Below are 26,628 nucleotides of genomic sequence, written 5' to 3'. Positions count from 1 at the left end.
CATAACCACCAATCAACGTTATCAGATACAAAAGGTTTTTATTTCAGATGCAGCAACGCAATAACCGTACGATCACCACCTCCCCCAACAAAACAGAAACCGTAACATCAAACACAAACAATACAGGTTACACCATCAAAGAACTTTTAACCTGCAATAGCAAAATTATTATCTATATTATTCAATGCCCCTGTAAGACACAGTACATTGGTCGGAACCCGGAAAAAACGTATCACAGAGAACTTTACATCAAAAGGGGGTTGGAAACCACTCACTGTCTGTACATTACAAGGAATGACCAACTATGCCGCCCCCCGGTCTAGTCACCCAGACTGGAAAGGATGACATTTTATTAAAAAAATGTCTAGGTCAGAATCTAAGATGATCTATCAAATGGACACATTAATCCCGAAAAGGCTAAACGCAGAGTAAGAAATTTTTTTTTTTTTTTTTTAAGTTGGAGACTGATCCCAAGCTGCAAGAGGAATGATGGGCCAGACTGGTACCCAGCGCCTTGACTCCTCCCGCACAAGAGTCCACCCCCCCCTATATTCATTTCCCTCTACATTATATACACTGTACAATATATACTTTCGTATACCTATACCCTCTAAAAGATAAGTCTCCCTCCATTAATTAATTATATAATTATACCTGACTATACATTATTATGCTATATTTCATGTACTATTTTGTCACCCTTGAATATATGTATCTGTATACATACATCTAGATCCCCACCTAAGCTTTCTCCTTACAATTCCATTTTCAATTTTTTCATTATTTCCCATTGCAAGTTTTCATTTTTCTCAAATTTTTTTTATTACATTTTTTAAAATTTATTTATTTTATTAAAAAAAAAAAACATTTCCATTTTTTCCCTCTATACTGTATATATACATCTATTACGTCGCCATCATCTTATTTTATTTTATATACTACGTCCATATATTATGTCTTTCTAAAATAATGCCACATCTAAAAGGTATATACTACCTTAGATATACACCATACATTACATACATGTACCCATGATCAACTCCATTCTAAGGTGAACCTCATTTCCTATAATCCTTTTATTTCTTCTATTGCTATATATATGCATCATTTATGTTTTTAATGTAATTAGTAAGTATTTTTCCCCTTATGTGTATTGTTGAAATACAGATACATATATTATTTAAATATATAGTTGTCCAATTCCCAACCTTATCACCATTCCATGCCATATGTAACCAATACCAACCCCCCTTTGAATCCATTCTAGGTTTTATTTCCAACCTGTGAACCATTATCCAATCAGACCCAAAGTTTCCTTCTAAAAAGACACCACATCTCCATTTTAAACATGCACAGCTATTGGAAAAGGAGCATAGCACACTCCGAAACGCGTCTAGCCTACTAGCAATACTGCACTGCCTCTTCAAGATCTTTTAAAGGAAAACTGTCAGCTTTCTCTCCCCGCACTAACCAGCAGTACTGGCTGATAGTGCGGGGGACGCTGATCAGTTTGATGCCTACCGTACCCGGATCCGTCATGCTGTTCGTCCAAAATCTTAGTTTTTCTGTATATGCTAATTAGGTGCTAACTGGCACATGCAGGGTTACTGGCACTCTGACATCAGCACCGCTCGCCCACAGCGCCGCCCAGCTCATCAATATTCCTCCCCTCCCTCCGCCTCTCCCTCTCCTCCCAACTCTGTAATGAAGAGGGAGAGGCGGAGGGAGGGGAGAAATATTGATGAGCTGGGTGGGGCTGCGGATGAGCGGCACTAACGTCAGAGCGCCAGTAACCCCATCTGTGCCAGTTAGCACCTAATTAGCATATATGGAGAACCGAAGATTTCGGCCGAACGGATGGAGGCATCTGGGCACGGTAGGCATCAAACTGATGAGCGTCCCCCTCACTACCAGCCAGTACCACTAGTTAGTGTGTGGGGGGAGCAAACTGACAGATTTCCTTTAAGTTTATCCCCATCCGACATAAAGACAGGACTTTGGCACCCGGCACGGTAAACCCACGTGGAAGACGCAGCCTCCAGCATCTACAGGACTTCTCCGACTCCGGACATCACACAGCGATCTCTCCCACCCCAGGCTCGCCGGTGACAGTGGAACGCCAACCAGGACAGGCGATACCACTATCTAGCTGGAACGTTAGGCAGGTATGTGTGAGAGCGCCGCGGGCGACCGAACATCGGGATCGGTGAGCAGTGCACAGCACGCACCGTTCTCCTCCAACAGGTTTCCTGCATATGTTACCGCTGTACCACCAACCGATACACAATACCAAATAGGACAAACCCTCTACAGTACGGGGTGTAGCACCTATCACCTTTTTTCCCACTACAGGATTCTACTATACCACCAATGGATGCCGGCCCCATTGCCTCCCCAATCCCCGGTTTTATAATTACCTGTTCCCGGGGTCCACTCTACATCTGGCTCCGGTGGCGTCCTCCAGGGCTGTCACTGTGCGCACTGACGGTGATGTCGCGTCACGTCACTCCTCATTGCGCACAGCGTAATGCAGGACGCAGCAGGAGCCAGAAGTAGTGTTGACCCCGGTAATTATAAAACCGGGGATGGGGGAGGCAATGGGGCGGGGCGGCGCGTCGTGGCGGTGGGGGGAGCGGTCGTGGTGAGGGGGGCGGGGCATTATCGGATTATCGGCAAGGTAATTGCCGATACCGATAATGCCCAAAATGATTATCAGCCGATAATATCGGCCAAACCGATACTCCTGACTAGGGATCGACCGATTAACAGCTAAGGTGTATGGCCACCTCACCAAGATTTTTAACCCCTCAAAATTGAGGGCTAAAATTCAGTGTGCCCAAATCGGTCAGCATCATCAACATTTACACTCTATGAACCGCAAAACGTTGTTGCATAGTCAACATAACACACAAATATGTAATCTATGATCTTGTATCACAACAAAATAAGCCCATTTGGAACAAATGCTGGAGCCGGCAGCTGGGGACGTCATAGCCCCGCCCCCTCATGACGTCACGCCTCGCCCCCTCAATGCAAGTCTATGAGAGAAGGGCGTGACAGCTGTAATGCCCCCTACCATAGAACTGCATTGAGGGAGCGCGGCTAGGACTTCATGAGGGGGCTGGGCTATGATGTCACAAGCTCCCGGCACCGGCTTCAGCGTTCGGAACAGTTTGTTCCAAACACTGAGCAGTGGAGTACCCATTTAACATAACTAATATTTTTTTACCTTATCAACCCAAGAAAGCAGCTTAACCTCCAAGCCTCCCAGTCCTGGCTCCTCGGAAGACGTAAGAGACTCTGAGCAGTGATTTGAATATACGATCATCATGGAATCAATCACAGCAAGATGGACAGCCTGCGAGAAGAGATGGGACATAACATATGTAAGACACACCAAGGTACTTCATGTAAGGATTAGAGAGTTCTTCTAATATCCATCTACAACAGTTCTTGCCAACCAGTTTCTTGAAGGTCTGACTCTCTATATGGTGTTGGCAATGGCATAAATGATGCCAGAGGTGCGATAACATTGATAAAACCTAGCATAAGTGTTTAACCTGATGCCTAGTGTTGTCCTTGTCATATAGTTTGAAGGGGTATTACAGGATTTTCTTTTATTTGACTGTGCTACAGGGAATGTTAAGTTAGTGTAGTTCATAATATAGTGTCTGTTCCTGTGTTTGATGGTGGTCTCCCAATTCTAATGTAATCTTTGCCCCAGTGTCCATTTTTAGCAGCATACAAAATGAGTGTTTTGGACTTTTCCAAGGTTGCAGCGTGGCCTGTGACAATACCTCACTAGTCAGGTGTTCAGAGGGAGACCGTCTGTGCTTTAATGGGTAGAGCGACTACTGGGTGGGAGGGAGATCATTCTTCACAGGGCCGCAGCGAATTGTAGTTTCAAGCATAGCATGCATGAAAGGTAAATTCAGGTGTGCTTCAATGGCTGATGTTTGGGAGGAATAAAAGTGACCTCACACTTACAAACAAGGGATTCTGGGACTTTTAGTTGGAGGGAGGAAACTCCATCAGGAAAAAGCCATTACAAAAAAAGAAAGAAAGCTGCAATGGTGGACTCACAACATAGCCATTTAGCCCCAAGACAAGCACGGATCCTTCCTAAGCATGTCCACTACTGTCTAGAGGTAAGTATTACAGTCACCTTTTGTTGGTTACAGAGGCCAGATGAAGCACTACTGAGTGTGATACAGCTGTTGCCTCTTGTCAGCTATATAGTTCTGTATTTGATATATGTCTCCCCCCTGTACTAATGCCAGTCATTTCAATAAAGATGACAATGGCCCTCATTTACTTAGAAAATCGGGTTGTAAGTCTATCTTGCTTTCTTACCCGATTGCTTTTTTCCCCCTGGTATTTATTATTATGTCGCATCCTGTTTGTCGCACGTGGGTTTTGTTGGTTTTGGTTTCCAACTCCTCTGAGTTGTCGGGAAAAAATCCACAACAATTCAACATATTCGGGTTGGAAACCTTTATAAATACGTGGAAAAGCTCAGAAATGTCGGGTTACGCCCCTTTTTCGGGTTTGGAAAAATCCACATCGGGTCCGTCGGGAAAAAAATGTTGCATCGTGTTGCAGACTGGCGCACGATGTCTGCGCCAAAAAAAAACAAGTCGGGTTTACAATAGTAAATGAGGGCCATTGTGTCTAATGGTGATTGCCGCTTTTTGTTTTTCTTACATGAAGATTGAGCTATCGTAACTTACTGTCAGCAATGTACCATGGGACATTGATTGTAGTGACTGACTGCTCAGTGCTGGGATTACCTGGTGTTTGTGTGGAGGTAGTGCCAGACAGTGTCGCTCTGCGTGGAAACTGCACCATAAAACCAATTAACCAAACCTCAAAAGAAGAATGTGGGCATTTCCATGATTTTTATTACTTGCTTTTTGTAGCCAGTGACTAAGCATGGCATCACTACTAATAACCTCATAATTTCGGTATAGATATTCCAACTAGCCATGACTAAAGGAACATTTGTAAATTTGTAGACCACAGTTGTTACTATACTACATCTTTATTGGGTAACACGTGCTACGTTCACACGACTTTTGTTTGAAAACAGTCCAGCAAATTGCAGAGGAAAGCGTAATACCATATAATCATGTCAGGATTTGTGGATAGGCCTAATAGGCCCGGGCCTGCACCGGCATCCACCCATGACTTCATCATTGAATGATTTTGTTTGTAAGCATGCCAGTATAAAATCATTATTATTGTGTTTATCTTCTTATACAAATGGTGTAATTGTTTTTAGGGAAGATTCACCCTTGGATGCACCTTTATTGATAATCGAGCCTTGCACAAAGAGTGGCTGCTCCATCATGAATACGCAGATTACGACAGGCCGCCTTCTTTCTCCAGTGCCAGAATATATATGCTAGGCTTCCCTATTGATGGAATCATTCCAGAAAGGAGATGTCTATCCAGTTTACAGCTGCCTATATACATTCAATAGCTGTAAAGAGAATGCCCAACTGGCCAACAACTTGTCCTCCCAACTCGCCCTTACTCAGCATGTGGTTTTAAAAGGGAGCAAAAGGATTGGCCTTGTAGAAATCCAACATCCTAATCCTTCTTTAGGACATCAGGACACACCCATACTCTTTCAATAGTTGGCGGCCTTCAACCAACATATCTAATGTGTATTGGCATCTTTCAAAGTCATGCAAAACTTCTCAGACAAACAGCCTTGAACAAATCTGGCAAAGAGGGGCCATTCCCTACAGGTTTCCTCCATCCCCTTATGAGGTTCAGCCTTTGTACAGAGGGGGATTTAGCTAGCAATACCCATTAGAAAAGTGTTGGTCAAACTCAGGACCAACCAAACAAATGTATGGTGGCCTCCCAACTCCTTGTTTTGGAGAGAAGGTTCAGACCCATTTCAACTGACCCTTCTGTCCTTGCCACCAGAGGAGTCTGGCAGCAGCTTATCACACTTCTACCCATTCGGAAAAAATGGATGCTTGGCTGAGCATGCAAATGTATGAGGGGATCAGGAGGACTTTCTGACAACAGTTCCTTTGTGCATGGTCAGCATTACCTTGCTTGGTCTCCACTGCAACCAGGGTATTGGCATGGCCAGCCTTTGGAGTATGGGACCTGTGTGCAGCCACCCTGATGAAGAGGGAGTCACAGAAGGCCTGGCACTCAATGCATGTGACCATCACAGAACTGAATTGTATAGTATTTTACAGCACTTTTACTGATATTTGGTCATTGTATGGTGGTAGTATTTAGACACTGTATGGCGATAGTTTTTGTGCACTGTATGGTAAGCTAAAGTACTTGCGCAGCACAGCCGGTTTAATTTAATGTATGGATAAGGGTGCAAATCTTCAAGGAGTTGAACCAAATCCACTCTGTAAATATATACATATCAATCCAGGAAGGGCCTACTGCTTCTTTCTGGATTGGGTGGTATGGCGGTAGTGTTTAGGCACTGGACGGTGGTAGTGTTTGCCCATTATTTGGTATACTATTTGAGCACTGTATGGTAATAGTTTTTGGTTATTATATGGTGATACTATGTGGGCAGTGCATGGTGGTAGTATTTGGTTATTTTATGGGATTATTATTTGGGCACTGTATGGTGGCAGTATTAGGTCATAATATGGGGATACTATTTTGGCACTGTATGGTGGTAGCATTTCATTATAATTTAAGAAATACTATTTGAACATTATATGGTGGTAGTATTTGGTTATAATATGGGAATACTATTTGAGCCTGATATGGTGGTACAATTTGGTCATAAACTGGGAATACTATTTGCACATTATATGGTGGTAGCATTTGGTCATAATATGGGGATACTATTTGGGCATTTTATGGTTGTAGCATTTGGTCATATTATGGGGATACTATTTGGGCATTTTATGGTTGTAGCATTTGGTCATAACATGGGGATACTATTTGGGCATTTTATGGTGGTAGCATTTGGTCATATTATGGGGATACTATTTGGGCATTTTATGGTTGTAGCATTTGGTCATATTATGGGGATACTATTTGGGCATTTTATGGTTGTAGCATTTGGTCATAACATGGGGATACTATTTGGGCATTTTATGGTGGTAGCATTTGGTCATAATATGGGGATATTATCTGGGCATTATACATTGGTAGTATTTGGTCATAATATAGGGATACTTTTTGTCCACTGAATGGGGGAAGTAATTGTTCAATATATGTGGATAGTATTGGGGCTCTGTATGGTGGTAATATTGGTCATTATATGGTGATACTATTTGGGCACTGTATAGAGGTATTTTCATTATATGATACTTAGACACAGTACAAAGTATAACTGCGGTGAAGCACTATATAACACTGCTATTTGAGCAAGTATGAGGGTGATATTTATACACTATATGATAATCTGTACAATGTATCACCATAAACCACATATAGTTCCAGCAGAAGATGATATAGCACAAGACATTGGAGGCAGCTTGCTATGAAATGGATAGGAACCGAACCCGGTGTCAGATGAGTATCTGTCCCCTTCCTAATTAGGTATCAGGATCAGTGCATGCACGAGAGAAGAAACCACACCGACACACATTGCTCAGCTAAATGATACTTTCTGTATTTACAACAGTTACAAGGTTCATATAGACAGTAACAATGTGCCGTGTGAAAAGCTATACGTCATGAATAGCTGTCCTTGTGATTGGTTTCTTCCATCTGCAGGTGTTCCTCATCCAGCTTGTGGGTCTTATCATCTTGGGTGCAGCTCTCTCTGGAGGCGCCATCTTATACACATTGTTTCAAGCACGATGGAAGGGGGAGCGAGCTAGTGAGTGGGCATTTTAGCAAGTATATTTTAAATAGCCATTTTAACTTATCCATTACAGCTATAGCAGAAAATGTTCCCTAGCTCTCAGGGCCAGCCGTACGGCTGGCCCTGAGAGCTAGGGAACATTTTCTGCTATAGCAAGCTGCCTCCAGGCCAGAGACAAAAGGAGCTACAGACAGTCACCTTTTTTGAAGCCTATTGATTCATATGCATTAGTCCTGTATAAGGACACGGAAGGGTAAAAACAATGGAAACCACCTGGGACATTTACAGTACATTTCATTTCATTGTCTCTGTACTTTTTCACTCTTATTATAAAAAGGGAATGTATAGGCATGTACAGATCATCCATGTGGACCATGCACACATCCGGCTATAGACCGTCACATTGTACAATAAAGCACCATGGCGTACAGCACAGTCAGTCAGGGTGGAGCAGTCATGGCTGGCTGGGAAAGCAAATAAGAGATTCAAATGCCATGAAGGAACAGGAATAAAAACAACTTTTTATCAAAAGTAAGATACAAAGTTGTGTGCCAGTTTCTTTGAGGACAAAGAGGCCACTGCACGTGGTTTCTGATGTCGGTAGATGCCATCAGCGCAGAATGAGGCCTTTGTTTACCTGGCACGTATACAATTACTTTGGCTCGCCGGAGCTTTATTTCTTTTTTTTTTTTTTTTTTCGGTGGAATTGGATTCAAAGTCCGAGACTGTAGAGCACTTGTCTCAACCTCTTTTTATAAATTTATTAAAGAGAAAATGCACCAAAATTATCCTCGGATCTGTCAGTCCATAACCAATCTGATTTGATTTTCTTATAAATATATATATATCATCTCAGGCCTCCAGGGGGGTACAGAGCACTGATAGTAAAGTAAATTGCTCAGTCTAGTCCAATGGTTCCCAACCTGGGGTACAAATACCCCCAGGGGTACTTAGCAGTTCTCCAGGGGGGACTTTAAAAAATAAAAATAAATAAATAAATAAAAACAGTAATGGCGGCAGCAGCCACTGGTAGGGCCCTTTAGAAGAACTGGTAAGCTGACGTCACTGTACCGAGGAGCGGAGCAGGAGGGCAGCAGAGGAGAAGTGCGGGCACCAGGCTGCTGTGGGCAGAAACTACCATCAGCTTGGGTGCTCCACTGCTCCTGTGGATCGGTGACCTACCACTATAAGCCATAAGAAAAGGTCCCCAGACCGTAGGAGCAGTGGAGCACTGAAGCAGGGTAGTGGGGCCTACAGCTATATTTGGGGGCAAAGAGGGGGTCTAACTACTATACGGGGACACGAAGCAGGCACTATTACTGTGTGGGGCAATAAACATGGGAAGTTTGTAATGAGGTGGGTATTATACTGGAGAAAGGAGCCTAAAATGTTAGTTTGGCTGGTTCTGTGGAGAAATCCTAATGGCTGTTTAAGTCGGATAGCGAAGAAAAGGAAAAGTAAACAACTCAGATCAGAGAAGACGTCACCTGTAAATCAGTGGACTGGGGAGATGGGGAGCGCAGCAAGGGGCCTGGGGGAGGATATAAGGCACAGAAAAGCATATGAATTATTCTATATTCGTTACAGAAATGTCCCTAATATGGGGATACAATATTTGGGAATTAGCTGTCAAGGGGTATTCAGGCAAAAAAAAGGTTGTGAACCACTGGTCTAGTCTATGGTCTTCACTTGAGCTATCTATGGTATATGGCCAGTCTAACATTTATTCAGCTTACAGCTTTCTCTCCTGACCTCCTTCCATATACATGCATGCTCAGCTTATTTAAGCATGCATGTGTCCTTGGGCAGGGAAAACTGATTTCTCTCCCATGACACAACCTGTTGGGGGTCTCCAGAGGCCCCAAGTCAGTTCTGTCGATATTCTGCACGTTCAGACCTTGCAATTGGGTATTCAGGTGATGATCTTTTCACGCATATCACCTTTGCACCTAGTTTCCTGAAGAGATTTCCCAAGAATAGAAAAACAGAGCTTTTTTCCCCAAAAACAGCACCACATCTGTCCTCAAGCTGTGTGGGGTATTGCAGTTCAGTTCCAGAGATGTGAATTGAGCCAAGTTGTAATGGAACACATAACCTGAGGAAAGGGATGGTGCTGTTTTTTGGAATGAATTAGCTCTGTTTTTCTATTCCTGGATAACCCCTTTAATAATCTTATGCATCCAACTTTCCAGCTACTATAATGCTGCACGCTCAAACATTTTCACTCATGTCCGTCTACTGACCAACTCATGCATGCTCGTTGAGCAGTCAATGACTTATGATTGTCATCTTCCCACCTCACATCTACAGGACGGCACCCATTGGGTGACAATCACTGCCGTAGACACCAGATCTGCTAGTACAGAGTTCTTTAAAAAGTAATTTCTCAGATCATAAAACAATATGCACCATTCACCATCTAACATGATCACATATATTTCCACTTCTCTCCTCCACTACCTTACTGGTTGGTGACTGGTTCATTGCCAATACAAGGGACTAAAATTACCCCCACACACCTATTGTGTAACTTTTCCCATTCCATATAGATTGTAAGCTCCTATGGGCATGGTCTTCTCTACTTTGTCTTATCTTTATTACCCCCACAATGGCCACTTACTCCAGTATAATGGAAAATAGACACTTGCCTTTTATTTAGTGAGGAGTGTCAACCATTAACCAGTCATGAAGACCATTCCGGTCCATTACTGACACTCCCCAACCCCCGTCATCTACTCATTGCTTTGCCTTCAATGGTATTCTTTGCACGTGTTTGCCCAACACTTGAAGCCATTGTCAATCCTGTCCTTTTCAATGGGTAACCGCTGTGTATCCGTCACTCTGTCAACAATTGAAAGACTTCAAGTAGATGCAGTGACGTGGGATGACATTTGGCCAAGATCTCTATGAGGAGTGGAAACTTCCCATCTAACTTGCCCTAAGAGGATAATACTCTAAAGACCCATGACCTTACCATACGAATGGGCTTCTCCCTCAGATCATTGGTCTTCACAGGCTCCCCCTGGTGCACTGGGGGAAACCCCTTCCTTGCCAGGAGGAGCAGCAGACTGGCATTGTCCCTGGGAGGGGCATTGTCGTGGGGTAGGGCTCTGCGATAAGTTTTGCAGTAGACATCAGCAGACAATAGGAGGCTGATCACCGCCGGCTTCACATGCTCCTGTTCATACTGGTCCGTGTAGCAGGGCGAGCACAGCTCCTCTGGCACATCTGCAATAGAGACAATAGACATATTGAGAATCAACCATTTGATCAACATCTCTTGAAATGAATACTACCCCCTACCTTTGCTTTTCTAGAGTCCTTAAAAGGGGTACTCCGGTGAAATCCCCCCCCCCCCTTTTATTTATTTATTTTGAAATCAACTGGTGACAGAAAGTTAAACAGATTTGTAATTTATTTCTATTAAAAAATCTTAATCCTTCCAGTACTTATCAGCTGCTGTATGCTCCACAGGAAGTTCTTTCCTTTTAAAATTTATTTTCTGTCTGACCACAGTGCTCTCTGCTGACACCTCTGTCTGTCTCAGGAACTGTCCAGAGCAGGATAGGTTTGCTATGGGGATTTTCTCCTGCTCTGGACAGTTCATAAAATGGACAGAGGTGTAAGCAGAGAGCACTGTGGTCAGACAGAAAAGAAATTTAAAAAGAAAAGAACTTCCTCTGTAGCATACAGCAGCTGATAAGTACTGGAAGGGTTAAGATTTTTTAAATAGAAGCCATTAACAAATCTGTTTAACTTTCTGGCACCAGTTGATTTAAACAAAAACATTTTTTTTCAGGGGAGTACCCCTTTAAAGGCTTCTCTGTTTATATATAATAGAAGTAATTTACAAATATGTTTAACTTTCTAGCACTAGAAAGAAAAAAAAATAGTTTTTCACCGGAGTACCCCTTTAAAGTTGAGTCTGCATTTCCATAGACATCAATTGGTCTAAAAACTGTTTACAGCAGTGATCTGCCATCTAGTTGCACTAAACAGGCTCCATATAGACTAATAAAAGAGCCATCAAGTGCAACTGGATAAAGATGGCAGGAAGCCAGGGGTGAAGCACCTGAAGTGCACGCTTCTCCTGGTTCATTCTAATCATCCGTGGGGGTCTAAATACTCAGACCCTGACCGATCATAACTTTTATCATGTCTCTGTGGCATGTCAAACATTTTGATAAATACTATAAGATACAAGTTGATTCCTTGGTATAGAATATCTTGGTTGGTTACTTTCATGTATTGGCCATGTTGGGTCCACAAATATTTTTGAATTGCGACTTGTGTCTTCTTTTCTCTTTCCTGTATTGCAGTTTTATTTTCAAAAAACGAATGTATTGTTAAGATAAAAAAGTTTTCGTAAATGATAAGGATTAAAAAAGGTTGTCCTACCACCATTTACCCCCTTGCACTTGGCTATCTCTGGAAGTCCCATAGACCATTGTTTCCCAAGTGTGGTGTTCCCTAGTGCCCCCAACAGGTCATGTTTTCAGGATTTTCTGAGGCTTTCACAGGTGATAAAATTATGGTTATTGCATCAGACATCAGCACAACTATATCACCTGTGAAAGACTTTGGAATCCTGAAAACATGACCTTTTGGGGTACTTGAGGACCGCACTTGGAAAACACTGGGCTAGACATAGAATAGAGCGATAATGGGCACGTGTGACTGCGGTTTCATTCAGATGGAAGATTTCCAATGGTCAGACCCCCTGAAAATACTGTATATACTCGAGTATAAGCAGAGTTTTTCAGCACAATTTTTCGTGCTGAAAACGCCCCCCTCTGCTTATACTCGAGTGAACTCTCTGCCTGTCAATCCCTTCTCAGTGGTCTTCAACCTGCGGACGTCCAGATGTTGCAAAACTACAACTCCCAGCAGGCATCTGGAGGTCCGCAGGTTGAAGACCACAGCGGCCTTCGTCATCATCCATCCCCCCCCCCCCCCCCCCACTTTTGTTTTGTACTCACCTCCCCTCGGCGGGAAGTTAGGGTGAGCTGGTACGGGCCATCTATGCTGCAGGGACCGTCCGGTAGGGATGGTTAGTCGTTCTGGGCTGTACATTTTCACTGGGGGGGCCTCTTCTCCGCTCTGGACCCGGCCCCGGACTAGTGACGACGTCCCCGCATTGCGCATGAACGTCCCTGTGCGTCGTCGTCAAGGCAACATCACTAGTCCGGGGCAGGCCCAAAGCGTGGAGAAGAGGGCCCCCCGGTGAAAATGGACAGCCCAGAACGACTAATCCTCCCCACCGGACGGTCTCTGCAGCATAGATGAGCACAGGCTCACCCTAACTTCCCGCCGAGGGGGGGGTGAGTACAAAACAAAAAGGGGGGGGGGGGGGGGCTGGATAATGACTAAGGCTGCAGTGGTCTTCAACCTGCGGACCTCCAGAGGTTTCAAAACTACAACACCCAGCATATCCGGGCATGCTGGGAGTTGTAGTTTTGCAAAATCTGGAGGTCCGCAGGTTGAAGACCACTGATTAAGGGATTGACAGGCGGTGATTATGAAGGGGGGGGGGGGATAATGACGGGGGTCTGGATGATTACATGGGGGGATGATGTATTTCCCACCCTAGGCTTATAGTCGAGTCAATAACTTTTCCTGGGTTTTTGGGGTGAAATTAGGGGCCTCGGCTTATATTCGGGTCGGCTTATACTCGAGTATATATGGTATATACGGTACAATTCCCTAGAGAGTTCTGCACAGCTTCTTACCAATGAAAAAGGGATGTGAGCAATCAGGATGGGATTGGGACCCTCTCTCCTAGGGCACCATAGCAGCTGTACTGTCTGCCTCTATGGTACCTATTCCCTTGCTGGCTGTTTAACCCCTTCTGGCATTTAGTGGTGGTCAATCCCAGCCGTGATCCAGCAGGTGACATTATCTGTGACCCACGTGGGCACCATCCCTTCTATGTATGTTGGGTGGTTCGTGTGCGTGAAGATGCAGGAAGGGCCTTATTGTAATGATGTAGTAAACCTAGGCGCGTTACACAGCACCTCCATATCACATTGCAGTACCGTGTTGTCCAGCTGCAGTCAGTATACGACATACGCCACTTAATGACCATGTTCAGCACAGACGCGGTTAAGTACCAGGAATTTATAATCCCATCGGGCTTATACAATGCAGAGCAGAAACTCTTAAAAGAGGATAAGGAGAGTTACTGATTTATAAACCTCAATGAATGCTAAACCACCAACACTGGACAAAGGGATCTGTGTACAGAAGAAACGCAACCATCTAACCATTAAAACAGGGGGCCTCAGTCAAAAAATATCACTTATCTGCTCCTGAGGAAGCTGGGTGTCCTTCCTGCACATAGACCCAGCACTGTCTGTCTTCTAAATAGTAGATCTGCCATGGTGCATGGCAATAGGAAAATCACTGGATGACAAACCCTAAAAATGCTGTAACCGTAGATCTATTGGTGGTCACCCAACTTTCCCAGGGACAGCTATCACTTATGTCAATTTGGTAGAGTGACACAGGAGATGGAAGATGACAGTAGTTGTTATACGTGTACAGCGTGTCCATACACATGAATGAAAATAAAGTGAAGGCTGCGGCCCAGGCAAACCGGTTTATCCAGGAGAACCTGTCCGGCAACTTTTCCTTCTTATTTTAAGCTGTTCTTTCCACATGTGACATTGTAAAAAGGTTCATAACTAGAACAATTACCGTACACAGCGCATTTCTAGACTTTGTAAGCCACAGTTTACACTACAAAAAAAAAAAAATGAAAAAAATCCAGCAGGGAAACAATTACCAGAGACAATAAATCAAATCCTCCCCTTGGCATAGCTAGCTAATAAAAAAAATAATAATTATATGTTTTATTTAATATATATATATATATATATATATATATATATATATATATATATATACAGTGGGCCCTCAAGTTACAATATTACCGTATATACTCGAGTATAAGCCGACCCGAATATAAGCCGAGGCCCCTAATTTCACCCCACAAACCCAGGAAAATTTATGGACTCGACTATAAGCCTAGGGTGGGAAATACATCATCCCCCCCTGTCATCATCAACTCCCCGTCATCATCACCGCCTGTCAATCCCTTGTCAGTGGTCTTCAACCTGCGGACCTCCAGATGTGGCAAAACTACAACTCCCAGCATGCCCGGACAGCCATCGGCTGTCCGGGCATGCTGGGAGTTGTAGTTTTGCAACATCAGGAGGTCCGCGGGTTGAAGACCACTGAGAAGAGATTGACAGGCGGAGATGGACGGCCGGGACCATTCCCTCACAGCTAAAGCCAGAAAAGTTTTTTTTTTTTGTTCACTCAAGTATAAGCCGAGGGGGGAGTTTTCAGCACGAAAAATCATGCTGAAAAACTAGGCTTATACTTGAGTATATACGGTAATTGGTTCTGGGACGACCATTGTATGTTGAGACCAGAACTCTATGGAAACCTGGTAATTGGTTCTAAAGGCACCAAAATGTCATCCAAAAATAGGAAAAAGTGAGGATTAAAGAAAAATAAGTAGATAACTAATACAGATAAAGCAAATCCTTACATATAAAAGTAAGAAAGATCTGCTGGGAGCTGTAATCACTGTCTATTTCAGTGTTTTCCAAGTAAGGAGCCTCCAGCTGTTGCAAAACTACAACTCCCAGCATGCCCGGACAGCCAAAGGCTGTCCGGGCATGCTGGGAGTTGTAGTTTTGTAACAACTGGGGGCACCCTGCTTGGGAAACACTGGTCTATGTAGAGGACAGGAGCTTCTTCAGGGTCCTGTACAGTACACAGTGTCCTAAAAAAGTAACATGGAGTCGCCCTTACTTGGTGTCCAAAGGAGCAGCTAACCCTGGTATAGGTAAAGTGTACAGAACATGTAATACCTCCTTGTAATGTAGGGGGCGCTACCAGACACCAGTCAGTGCATGCACTTCAGTAATACAGGGGTTTTACCAGTGAATGCCCATTCTGATTGGTTGGTTCTTCCAGCCATTGACAGGTATCACAGATCTGGACTGTCCGTAGCATTGTATGTTGAGTCTGGTTTCAATTTACGATGGTCCAGAAAAGACCATTGTACGTTGAAACTATTGTATGTTGAGGCCTTTGTAAGTTGAGGGATCACTGTGTGTGTGTGTATATATATATATATATATATATATATATATATATATATATATATTAATTTTTTTTCTCTCTCTCTCTCTCTCTCTCGTATAATTTGTATGTATCTCCAGCACCTCTGGTACTGGTTGCCAAAAGCCTGGATTACGTACGTATATATGTACGTATATGACATAATGATGTTGAATAGTAAATCTATTGGTAGAAGCCATATCTACCCATACATATCCCCCATATGGGATGTACAGTATTCCTAATGAGCCATTGAAATGAATAGCTTATCACGTCATACATGGATTCCCGCTCTGGCTAAGAAGGGGGGCGCCAGTAATAACTAAATTGAGTGCAGAGACTGTGGTTGCACCTTAGCTGTAGAGCCTAATGGGGGCTCAAAAGGTCCCACTGTCTATATGAGAAAGCCAGCAATATAAAAATGTACATATTAGGGCAATATTTCAGATTTTGCATTGAGGTGAGGGGATTTGAGTAAATCCTCTAAAAATGGCATCCTAAAATGTGCTAGAAACACTGGGGCCCTTCCGCATAAACTCCACCCTTTTGACACCTGTTTCACAAGGCAATAGGATGTAAAGCAATTATTAGGGCCAATAATTAGTGTAGTGTTTGCTAACCAGGGTGATTCCAGCTGTTACAAAACTACAACTTCCAGCATGCCCGGACAGCCAAAGGCTGCATGGAGGGGGCGTGATTTGACATCAGGAACACGGAAGCTCCGAACTTCAGGTAAACTTACCCAATTTTCACATGTTAATACACCAGAAAGCTGGCCATACACATGAGATTAATGTTGATTGGGTATGCTGGATTTTCTATCATGGGATGTTCGATCATGTAGATTACATGCATGCTCAGGAGAGCTGAGTGTGCATACATATAGTGGGATTTGAAAGTTTTTAACCAAGCAAGAATTTGTCCCACAGTTATCCCTAGAATAGCCCTTAAATACATAACAACAATAAGGGTCTTTCTAAAGTTTTAAAATAAATAAAACTTTCCTTTTCAAATTAAAATTCAAAAACATACAACTTTATACTGGAAACACAAGATCTGGACAATCTGGTTTGACACCGGTGAGCTTGCTTAGGGCCCCAGTCTTAGGAATTCTGGCTAGAGGTAAAATGAAGGAGAAATCTGACCTACAAAGCATGTAAAGATTATCCCTTTAATCATTTGCACCCCCCATCCAACGTCGCTGGAATATTTTATCAGACGCACAAAGCACACAATGGCCGAGTGACTGCTGACGGAGTCGCTCCATTAAAATGAACCTACGGCCCGGACATGACTTTGCTCCTGGCAGCGACTCCTTATACAAGGACGATAATTACTACAATGAGCAGAACCCCTCCCAATCCTATTAAAAGTGGTATTTTTATATAAATGGCTTCTAAGGAGTAGCCATATATTATTGTTATATAACATTACACTTCTGCAGGGCCAAGCATAAGCTAAAGCGGCCATATAGTGTTATATAACATTACAACTGTGCGGGGCCAAAAATAAACTACAGCGGCCATATAGTGTTATATAATATTACAACTGTGCGGGGCCAAAAATAAACTACTGCGGCCATATAGTGTTATATAATATTACAACTGTGCGGGGCCAAAAATAAACTACAGCGGCCATATAGTGTTATATAATATTAAAACTGTGCGGGGCCAAAAATAAACTACAGCGGCCATATAGTGTTATATAATATTACAACTGTGCGGGGCCAAGCACTGGCTACAGCGGCCATATAGTGTTATATAACATTACACTTCTGAAGGGCCAAGCACTGGCTACAGCGGCCATATAGTGTTATATAATATTACAACTGTGCGGGGCCAAGCATAAGCTACAGCGGCCATATAGTGTTATATAACATTACAACTGTGCGGGGCCAAGCATAAGCTACAGCGGACATATAGTGTTATATAATATTACAACTGTGCGGGGCCAAGCATAAGCTACAGTGGCCATATAGTGTTATATAATATTACAACTGTGCGGGGCCAAGCATAAGCTACAGCGGCCATATAGTGTTATATAATATTACAACTGTGCGGGGCCAAGCATAAGCTACAGCAGCCATATAGTGTTATATAATATTACAACTGTGCGGGGCCAAGCACTGGCTACAGCGGCCATATAGTGTTATATAACATTACTCTTCTGCAGGGCCAAGCACTGGCTACAGCGGCCATATAGTGTTATATAATATTACAACTGTGCGGGGCCAAGCATAAGCTACAGCAGCCATATAGTGTTATATAATATTACAACTGTGCAGGGACAAGCATAAGCTACAGCGGCCATATAGTGTTATATAATATTACAACTGTGCGGGGCCAAGCATAAGCTACAGCGGCCATATAGTGTTATATAATATTACAACTGTGCGGGGCCAAGCATAAGCTACAGCAGCCATATAGTGTTATATAATATTACAACTGTGCGGGGCCAAGCACTGGCTACAGCGGCCATATAGTGTTATATAACATTACTCTTCTGCAGGGCCAAGCACTGGCTACAGCGGCCATATAGTGTTATATAACATTACTCTTCTGCAGGGCCAAGCACTGGCTACAGCGGCCATATAGTGTTATATAATATTACAACTGTGCAGGGCCAAGCATAAGCTACAGCAGCCATATAGTGTTATATAATATTACAACTGTGCAGGGACAAGCATAAGCTACAGCGGCCATATAGTGTTATATAATATTACAACTGTGCGGGGCCAAGCACTGGCTACAGCGGCCATATAGTGTTATATAACATTACAACTGTGCGGGGCCAAGCATAAGCTACAGCAGCCATATAGTGTAATATAATATTACAACTGTGCGGGGCCAAGCACTGGCTACAGCGGCCATATAGTGTTATATAACATTACAACTGTGCGGGGCCAAGCATAAGCTACAGCGGACATATAGTGTTATATAATATTACAACTGTGCGGGGCCAAGCATAAGCTACAGCGGCCATATAGTGTTATATAATATTACAACTGTGCGGGGCCAAGCACTGGCTACAGCGGCCATATAGTGTTATATAACATTACAACTGTGCGGGGCCAAGCATAAGCTACAGCGGACATATAGTGTTATATAATATTACAACTGTGCGGGGCCAAGCATAAGCTACAGCGGCCATATAGTGTTATATAATATTACAACTGTGCGGGGCCAAGCACTGGCTACAGCGGCCATATAGTGTTATACAATATTACAAATGTGCGGGGCCAAGCATAAGCTACAGCGGCCATATAGTGTAATATAATATTACAACTGTGCGGGGCCAAGCATAAGCTACAGCGGCCATAACATACAGGCTGCCTAGAAATTACATCACAAGGGAAGGACGGAGGGGAGGGAAGGGTCAGAGACACCATTAAAAAAGTTGTTGTCTTAAATTAAAGAGGGATCTGCGCTATTTCCAGAAACGGCGCCACCCTTGTCCATTGGCCATGTTTTTGTATTCAAACCCCATTCTATTGAATTAGGTGTAGACACGAGTGGCGCCACACCTGTCCAAAATACGTGAAAATATACATGTGTAACAGATTATTATTTTTTTACATCTCTGGTTCTGTGTTTTAGTTCAAATTTTGTTCATCTGTATGCTTTTAGTTTTTTAAATAATTAATTGGGGGGGGGGGGATACTTCTGGAATGCAAATGTATAAAAAGTGAACATACACAAACAAGCAAGCTATGCAAAAAAAAAAAGTTTTAAATAAAAAAAAATACATAAATAAAAAAAAAAATATTTGTTGCATAGCTGTTTCCTTTTCCATTTTAGGACTCTTATTTATTTCCTTTTGTTGTCCCTGATAGTTACCTATTTCCTGCATAGCTTTAGCCTATTTGATCACAATTGTTTCTTTGCATTGTGTTTCATATCTTTTATCTTTGCCTGTTGTGGTACACCTACTGGACCACCCAGGTCCTTGTGTGTCTCCATTTGTCTTGTTTTAATTGTTTTTGAGACGTATTTGCCTTTTATCCTTTAAAATAAAAAAAAATAAAAAAATTTAATTAGAAAAAAATAAAAAAAGTTCAAATTCCTATAAATAAAAAAATCTACAAAACAAAAAAATAAAAATAAAAACCCAACACAGTTAATGGAAAGACAAAGCCAATGTATCTAGGCAAAGATGCTGTTCCGGACCATCATAGCGGCCATTTTGTTTGTGAACCAATTTTTTAAGAAAGGCCAGATGTTTCCATTTTTAGAGGAGTATTGCCGTTTACTCGTTGCGGACATTTCCTATCATGAGAGCAGAAGTTTTGAGCTTTGCTAGTGCACAACTCCTTACACCCATTCTAGGGATGAAGAGGTGAATCACGACTCCACCCGACCCTCCCACACTTGTCTCTCATTATCCTACAATTAAGATGGCCCATCCGACAGGTTGTACAATCACCGGAGACACAATACAATAAAATAGACACCTTCCAGTCAATACCAACCAGCACAAAATTACCTAAAACACCCAGCAGAAACCTGCATAGTAAATAGGCAGTAACGAGCCCCATAGCCCCTTTAAGCACAGTTTGTCCCCAAGGACACAACGGTTCTTTTTTGCATTTTCATCTTCAAATTACAAAAGTCTTTATTTTTTTTCCCATTAACACAACCATAGAAGGGTTTGTTTTTTGCTGGATGAGATGTATTTTTAAACATTTCAGGGTACAAGGGACATATGGAATAGCTTTTAATCACTTGGCACTTTCCCTAGTAAATTTGGAGGGGGGGGGGGGGGGGGGAGGGGGTTGTGTGATGTCCGCCTTGCAGTACAACTAGCAGGGCATCTGTATTCTTTAGGTCCCAATTACATTAATACCAGATTTATATTAGTTGTGTTACGTTTTAGTACTTTTTCACAAAACAAAATTTGTTGGCCACAATTGTGTTGTTAATGTGTCACAGCATTCCGAGACCCATAATATTCACATTGTTTCATTAAAGGGGTACTCCGGTGAAAATTGTTTTTTTTTTTTTTTTTTTTTTAAATCAACTGGTGCCAGAAAGTTAAACAGATTTGTAAATTACTTCTATTAAAAAATCTTAATCCTTCCTGTACTTATTAGCTGCTGAATACTACAATGGAAATGCTTTTCTGTTTGAAACACAGAGCTGTCTGCTGAATCACGAGCACAGTGCTCTCTGCTGACATCTCTGTCCATTTTAGGAACTGCCAGAATAAAAGGAAATCCCCATAGCAAACATATGCTGCTCTGGACAGTTCCTAAAATGGACAGAGATGTCAGCAGAGAGCACTGTGGTCATGATGTCAGCAGACAGCTCAGTGTTTGAAATATAAAAGAATTTCCGCTGTGGTATTCAGCAGCTAATAAGTACAGGAATGATTAAGATTTTTTAATTGAAGTAATTTACAAATCTGTTTAACTTTCTGGCACCAGTTGATTTAAAAAATAAATAAATTTCACCGGAGTACCCCTTTAAGGGAGGACTTGTTATTTTGCGGGATGACATGTAGTTCTTGTTAGCACCATTTTGGGCTGTGAAAATATTCTACCAATAAAAAAAAAAAAAAAAAAAATATCTAGAAAATAATTAATCTTCGTTGTTTCAGCAGTATGCGAAAGTCGGCACAAGCATTGTTCCTAGGCTGTCCGGCCATGCCGGGAGTTGTAGTTTTGCAACAGCTGGAGACCAACTGTTTGAAAACACTGGGGTAAGGATTAAAGGGGTAATCTGCTGATCAACGTTTGGAACAAACGTGATGTCATAGCCCCGCCCCCTTATGATGTCACGCCCCTCAATGCAAGTCTATGGGAGGGGACGTGACGGCTGTCACGCCCCCTCCCATAGACTTGCATTAAGGGGGCAGGACTATGACATCACAAGCTCCTGGTGCCAGCTCCAGTGTTGGAACAGTTTATTCCAAATGCTGAGCAGCGGAGTACCCCTTTAAATAATTTTTTTTTAGAAACAGCGTCACTCTTGGGCTTAGGTTGTGTTTGCTATTGCAGCTTCCCCCTTCATTTGCTTAATTTACACATCAACAACCCCCTAAAAGGCATCAATATCATCCCACTCTTTCCCAGCTGGGACATTTCGGTGACATGTACAGGTACAAGGAACTTCTAATGGTTTAATGCAGGCTGCAGCAAAGCATCATGGTCCCACTTTCTAGTCAGTTTTGAACACATTTTTGTTACATTCCTACAAGCTTAGTAAATGCCAACAAAATATTTAAAGGAGGTGACGCTCTGTAAGTGTCCTCATCCTGCATAAACTTACATCAAGGGACTGTTCACATGTAGCATATTTATTTTATTTTTTTGGCTGTGATTTTGAGGCGGTATTCACCACAGTTTCAAAACTACTGCAATTTTAGAAGTTCGCTGCAAAAGAAAAGAAAACCATAGGTGCCCTTAATTTATGTTTAATGTCGACGTGTGCGCCCACCATTATTCATCACAAGGTATCTTGGTTTATGGGATGCTCCTCCTGACGGTCTAGGTGGGGTTTCCCACTTACACTTCTGCAATCCAGAGAAGGCAGACTTCAGGACACAGTGATTCATTGTCGAAATTAAGGGGTGACCTGCTTGGTCATAGGAACCAGAAGAAGGGGTCTTCTGGCTCAGGTGGGGGTGTACAAGAATAAGTCTGGGCAGAGATGTAACTTGTAGCTAGTCGGCCCCAATGCAAAATTTGTAACAGGGCCCCATGTCTATCATGTGTCATTTATACTACTGGCGTCTTCTTATGGGGGCAAAGGTGCCTTGAGGCCCTTTCAGTCACAGGGTCCCGATGCGACTGCTACCTCTGCACCCCCTATAGTTACACCCCAGAGTCTGGGTCTATCCTCCTATCCAGGTCTTGAGAGAAGTCACTTGTTTTGTACTATAAGAATAACAATCCCAGACTTGTACATGAAATGATGTCTGCCATAGTGACAGGCAGCTATAGTGGAGGTCCCCGGGGTCCCCCCCACGTCACCCTCCGGTGGGATACGCTCTCGTTCTGCTTAGCACCTGACAAGAATTAACATTGTATAAGCCAAAGCACCGATGGGTGTAAAAAGGCCTGATTTGGATTGGATTATAGGAGTGGCTTCTCCTCCTGCCCTCTACTGCTACAGTCACCATGGCAACCAAGTGGGCAAACTAGGTCACAGTAGCCCACTACGCCCCAGACGGTCCTCCGCCAGCCTCCTCAAGTTCACTGCACCATTTTAAGGATTTTCTATAACCACAACACAGACCGAGTGATCATTTACCGGAGTTCACACCTTACAGCATTTAACCTGGAGGAGTCGTAGGAATAGAAAAAAAATATATAAAAACATAAAACACCCCCCAAAAAAACTAAACATATCCTTATAACAATAGGGATGAAGCGCACGTTGTATATTAAATGTGTCTTGCATATTTATTCTCTAACACAGGGTTTCCCAACCAAGGTGCCTCCAGCTGTGGCAAAACTACAACTCCCAGCATGCCCGGACAGCCTTCGGCTGTCCGGGCATGCTGGGTGTTGTAGTTTAGCAACAGCTGAAGGCACCCTAGTTGGGAAACACTGCTCTCAGATCCTAGAAACACGAGTATAGCAGAGTTTAGTAGTCGCGGCACCATCATACTTATCATCCGGTTCAGCTCATCCACAGAAAATAAATGCATTTCCATTTAGGGAAACTCTGCTTCTTAACAACTGTTAAAGGGGTACTCCGGTGGAAAACAATTTTTTTTTTTTTTATATCAACTAAAATCAATTTAATAAAAAAAAAAAATAATAATGACTTAATCCTTCCAGTTCTTATCAGCTGCTGTATGCTCCACAGGAAGTTTTTTTCTTTTTGAATTTCTTTTCTTTCTGACCACAGTGCTCTCTGCTGACACCTCTGTCCATGTCAGGAACAGTCCAGAGCAGGATAGGTTTGCAATGGGAATTTGCTCCTGCTCTGGACAGTTCCTGACATGGACAGAGGTGTCAGCAGAGAGCACTGTGATCAAACTGGAAAGAACTACACAGCTTCCCGTGGAGCATACAGCAGCTGATAAGTACTGGAAGGATTAAGATTTTTTTAATAGAAGTACGGTAATTTACAAATCTGTTCAACTTTCTGGCACCAGTTGATTTGAAAACATTTGGTTTTCCACCAGAGTACCCCTTTATGTCACCTTGTAAATATTTTGCTAATATATATATATATATATTATATATATATATATATATATATATATAGATGGAGAACATAAATCTATCTATCTATTTGTTAAAAATCAGAATCCAAGTGCGTTGTGGGGGTTACATAGGGTACATTCCAAGGGTGACTGGAAGAAACTCAAAAGACACCTTTGGCTGTCCAGGCATGCTGGGAGTTGTAGTTTTGCAACAGCTGGAGACACTGTTTAGAAAACACTGGAATAGAGAAGGGGGGGGGGGGGGGGGGGATCTCCATGCCAATCTCGACAAAGCATCAGATTTGCCGTAAGTTAAAGAGGTTATCTGCTCCATTAAAGAGGTATTCGAAGTTGCCCACATGGCGGAATTTCCGAGCGGAATTCTGTGATAAAAATTCTAGAAAATGTACTGCCCATTGTGTTAAATGGGGATTCCGCTGCCCCATTCACACATAGGAATTTCCGCAGCGGAAATACCACATTCCGGATTCTGCAAAAACATTGAACCTGTCTAACTTCTCCAATCCTGCTGAAGTCAATGGGGCTCATATTCCGGCCAGAATCTGTGAGCGCACAGAAATTCAGCATAAGTTCTGCACAAATTCTGCACAAATTCTGCACATAATCTGTAAAACTACAAAAAATAAAAATAAAAATAAATCCACAACCGGCTTTGCAGAATAGAATTTGAGCGGAATCACAGAATTTCCGCCGTGTGGACATAGCCTTGTTGCCTATTCACAGGATAGTGGATAAGTGTCAGTTTGCCCCCAATCTCGAGAACGGGGGCCCCGAGTATTTGTTTTCAAAGCAAGTGTGCCGCCACTCCATTTGTGATCTATGGAGCTGCCTGAGATACCCAATTGTGGCCATCTCTGGCAACTCCATTGACAATGAATGGAGCGATGACATGCATGCACCGACTCGCCGCTTCATTCAATACAAATACTCAAGTGAAGGGACCCAGCGGTCGCACCCTCACGAGATCTGACACTTATTCCCTATTCTGTGGATAAAGGATAAGTGTTTTAAAGGGTACTCCGGCGCTAAGACATCTTATCCCCTATCCAAAGGACAGGGGATAAGATGCCTGATCACCTGGGTCCCGCCGCTGGGGAGCCCCCGTGATCTTGCACCCCGTTAGAATCAGTCCCCCCAAACGCTCCGTCCCCGTGATCGCCAGTAATCAGACCCGGAGCGAACATTCTCCGGGGACTGATTCTAATGGGGTGCTGCGTGCAAGATCACAGGGGTCCCCAGCGGCGGGACCCCCGCGATCAGGCATCTTATCCCCTATCCTTTGAAAAGGGGATAAGATGTCTTAGCGCCGGAGTACCCCTTTAACTTCAAAGATTAAGCTGGCCATGCACCAGTCACTCGGGGGACAAGGAACCCCAATTCTCATGATCAGCATGGGTCTCAGCGGTCAGACCCTGATGAATCAGATACTTATTAGAAACATGTTGAAAGATAAGAACCATTTGGCCCATCTAGTCTGCCCAATAATCTGAATCCTATGAATAGTCCCTGGCCCCATCTTATATGAAGGATAGCCTTATACCTATCTCTATCTTATATGAAGGATAGCCTTATACCTATCCCTATCGTATATGAAGGATAGCCTTATGCTTATCTCATGCAAGTTTAAACTCCTTCACTGTATTTGCAGCGACCACTTCTGCAGGGAGGCTATTCCATGCATCCACTACTCTCTCAGTAAAGTAATACTTCCTCATATTACTGCAGAAACCTATTCCCCTAATACTATCTGGTGAATAAATGATAATTTTTTTTTGAATAATCTGTGTATGGTCAGCTTTAGGTCCCATGAGTGTATTCTACTTATATTTAACTATCCGTATTCCAGATGTAACACTTCTCTATTGTGCTGATGGTACATAGCCTTAGAGGGGGAACAAGAAATATACCACTGAATAACTGTGGATATTTGTAAATCAGGCAACACCTCCGGAAGCATTCTGGCATATTAGTTGTCACTCAGCTTTCCGAGAAACAATTTTTAACATAGACTATTCCCCTTTCCACCTTTTAGGGGGGGGGGGGGTAAATGCCTTTCAGTTTGGTGGTCAGGTGTTTCACTTTGACAGTATATAATTAAAAAGGCACAAAACACAGGTTAAAATTATAGTGTTAACAAAAAAATGACAGGGATTATGGATGGTCCCTTTACTGGCGGTAAGTCCATAAATTTCTTGAATGCCAGGTTTACGACAATTGCAGCATTGCATGTAGTCACCTGTCCCCAAGGCGTCCGCTTTAATGTCTGCACTAAACAGACGCTCCTACGACAGAAAACTACAGGCCTGTAAATAACCAAGAGTCAGCGGCACCGCACGGACATCCCTGACGGAAGGCCTGAAGCCCTGCGCCGCCTCATGTATTATTCATGGTGTTATGAAACACGATCTTTACAAACTGGTCGATTCCTTCACAACACACATGTCCCATCTAGGAGACAGCGGGGACTGACTTCTTCATAGAAAGTTATGCAATTTTTTGCCTTAAAAAAT

The 26,628-nt window shown here is 42.9% G+C and overlaps 1 protein-coding gene across 3 annotated transcripts in view; it reads right to left on the bottom strand.

Annotated features, from left to right (window-relative positions):
- CAMSAP3 (calmodulin regulated spectrin associated protein family member 3) overlaps positions 1-26,628 on the bottom strand; it is a 104,333-nt gene that overhangs the window by 32,836 nt on the left and 44,869 nt on the right. For all 3 annotated transcript variants that reach the window (XM_056570866.1, XM_056570867.1, XM_056570868.1), the window contains exons 2-3: positions 10,785-11,038; positions 3,230-3,358 (exon numbers count right to left, since the gene is read on the bottom strand). In XM_056570866.1, the coding sequence (XP_056426841.1) occupies positions 3,230-3,358; positions 10,785-11,038 (383 nt within the window). The remainder of the gene's footprint in view (positions 1-3,229; positions 3,359-10,784; positions 11,039-26,628) is intronic.

Source organism: Hyla sarda, chromosome 4 (assembly GCF_029499605.1).
Source record: "Hyla sarda isolate aHylSar1 chromosome 4, aHylSar1.hap1, whole genome shotgun sequence".
Taxonomy (NCBI): Eukaryota; Metazoa; Chordata; class Amphibia; order Anura; family Hylidae; genus Hyla; species Hyla sarda.
The sequence above is the reverse complement of the archived record's forward strand: the minus strand, read 5'-3'. Positions and strand labels throughout refer to the sequence as shown.